The following is a 2,635-nucleotide window of genomic DNA, read 5'->3' as shown; positions in this document are numbered from 1 at the left end:
GACACTGTCGAACGTATTATTCATAAAATGAATAAGTTCAGCAGTGTTAATCCCTTGATCCGACATTTCCCGCGTACCACACATACTTTTGGCCTTGTTACGACTCGGAAATGTCATAATGGATCCAACTGATCGATTAAAAACTTGAGCGCAATATTTAACTTTTATTTTCGGAATTTTTGAAGAAATAACATGTTTTGCAGTAAGTTTCTCCAGGAGTCGGTTCTCCGAAGAAACATTACTGCTATCAATAAAATATAAATCTTCCACGTGTGACCATTTGGCCACCCGTGAAATATCATGTAAATTAAAGCTCAAGTTTTTCGTCAATAAATTGTTCCGGACACATTTTAATAAGTGGGGTAGATCAAACAGCGGTACGATTATGTTATTGTCGATTTCAATAACATCATGCCGCAGTGTATTTGATCTCTGAAAGGCATTTCTTCGCGATGAATCTAATAAGCTTTGGATAGCTTTGCAATTTGTGCTTCCTTGGTCACAAACTGTTGCTACAACTACTATACCGGCCTGACTTGCACGGCGAACTATTTTTTTAAACATACGAACAAGGTTCTCAACTGAGCTGGAACCTTTACAAAATGAATATGCAACAGGTTGTTTCCAAGGTCGCACACCATGTATGCCTTTGAGCATCCACACTGTGGCATGATCCGCGATATCCAAGTTACGCGAAAACCCGGAATCTACAAATCCATCAATAACATCTATTGTAGTATTATACTGCAACGACGGTGCTAAACTAATTTCATCAAAAATCAGACATGCGTATCTGCTTTTTGGGTCAGTAAATAACTCGCACTGCTGTTTGAGTTCCTCAAAAACATTATCGCAAATTCCAGCTTTTAATGGAATTTGCGGTATTAGTTTCCGAAGAGTTTCGATGCTTGGCAAAAGAAATAATTTTGCCAAATATCGATACGCTTTGGAACTTTGCTTATAAATAGATAAAGCTAATATCTTCTCTTCTTCGGTGAAGCGTCGCGCCGATTTTTGTTTGTCCGCGTTGCGCATCTGGGCCAAGAGCATCGCGTGCAGGGGTGTTGGCAGGCTTTCTAAAACCTGATGAAAACCGGTCTGCACGAGATGCTCAATCTTCCCGATGCGTTGTCTTACCGAAGATCTCCGACGCCTCAATTGCCTCGCAGATTTCAAAATCCTGGCCACAGCCTTGTAGATCTTGAGCTTCCTGGGTTTGGTCAAGTTGCTCGACCTAATCATTTTCAGGATGTCACCTGTGGAAAGAAAATATATATAAATAATGCATTTATGTATCACATTGAGATTAAAGGGGGGGCGTTGAATTAGTATAATCTGCTTCAAATATAGCGCTTAATTTGTTTCAGATGGCGCTCTCATATAATATCACAACCTACTCTAGTACTAGCAATGTTGAAATAAAAATGGCAACAGTGCGAGAGTCCGGCTACCCTGTCACTGATAGGCTATCAGCTTCGACCAGCCTCCTGGCCTCTCGCTACAAGTGGCTACATATTGGAAAATAGGACTCCCGATCTGGTTTTTTGCGGTGTTGCCACGTTTCTCAGCACGGCTAGGACTAGAGTCGGCTGTGATAATATATAGGCGAGTAAAAGGATATCCTCCTTTTTCGGTTTTTTCCCGGATGGAACGTATTATTAAAAAAGTCTATCTCCGAAACTATCATAGCCCATACGGCACCTTTCGTTGCAAATATATGCAAATATATTCCTTGCAAGTCTACCGGAGAGTTCTGTCAGTTTCTATCACAATTCTAGACACGTAAGCACATATCACTTCACACAAGACTAACGTGAATCAACTTTATTTTACTTATTTTGCTATGTCAGTATGTATGAAATAATATAATAAAATAAGAGAGGTACACATGCACCAAATAAATATGTGCTTACGTGTCGAGACTTGTTGTGATGGAAACAGACAGAGCTTTCCGGTAGATATAATATTTAACTATTACATCTAGTATTTTTTAAAATATTTAATACCTTTAAGGCCTTTCCTGATAGCTGGTTGAACTTGATTCCTTTTGACAGTGCAACCTGTAATTGTAACAAAGAATTAATAGAAGCACTTTTTAAATGACACGCATAATACTAAATACCTATCATAACTAAAAAAAGGAATGCAATAGAAGATAATATTATTGTAAGGTAATACACTCACCTCTGGATGATCCGGGAAGCACATTATAGGCAAGTGCGTCGGAGTCTCTCCTAGTCCCAGGTCCCACGTTGTCTTGGTATCCAACGGTGAGCACAGGTTGACCTATATTAACAAAATTATATAACATTATATATACACTTAATGTTGGAAGTCTTCTCATTTATATGTGGCGTATTAAGTGTATTAAGATCAAAAACTTACGTTCTTCTTCTTCTTCAATTTCCATTACAAGTTCCTCCTGTTGCTCGATAGATGTGGCAGGTGCTAATAGAATTTAATAAATCTTTTCATTAATAATTTGTTAAATATAGTTTAAAAAGTTTATAGTCAATTTTTACCTGGTAAGTTGCAGCTTGGTACTGCATGACTTGTAAGCTTTGATCCAACGCGGTATTGAATTTCGAAGTGGTCCCCACAAACCACTCGATTTCTCAACCGGTTGGGAGGGAGT

General features: G+C 38.6%; 1 protein-coding gene across 1 annotated transcript; it reads right to left on the bottom strand.

Moving 5' to 3' along the window:
• Window positions 1-566: 566 nt before the first annotated feature.
• LOC128882310 (uncharacterized) lies at window positions 567-2,629 on the bottom strand (the record flags this gene model as incomplete). The annotated part of the gene is made up of 5 exons (XM_054133889.1): window positions 2,523-2,629; window positions 2,386-2,448; window positions 2,185-2,286; window positions 2,007-2,060; window positions 567-1,256 (listed from the first exon to the last, which is right to left on the bottom strand). Coding segments are annotated over exons 2-5 (871 nt in total), but the record flags the coding sequence as incomplete, so codon positions are not given.
• Between the last annotated feature and the right edge of the window lie 6 nt (window positions 2,630-2,635).

Source organism: Hylaeus volcanicus, unplaced genomic scaffold, assembly GCF_026283585.1.
Source record: "Hylaeus volcanicus isolate JK05 unplaced genomic scaffold, UHH_iyHylVolc1.0_haploid 10003, whole genome shotgun sequence".
Classification (NCBI taxonomy): domain Eukaryota; kingdom Metazoa; phylum Arthropoda; class Insecta; order Hymenoptera; family Colletidae; genus Hylaeus; species Hylaeus volcanicus.
The sequence above is the reverse complement of the archived record's forward strand: the minus strand, read 5'-3'. Positions and strand labels throughout refer to the sequence as shown.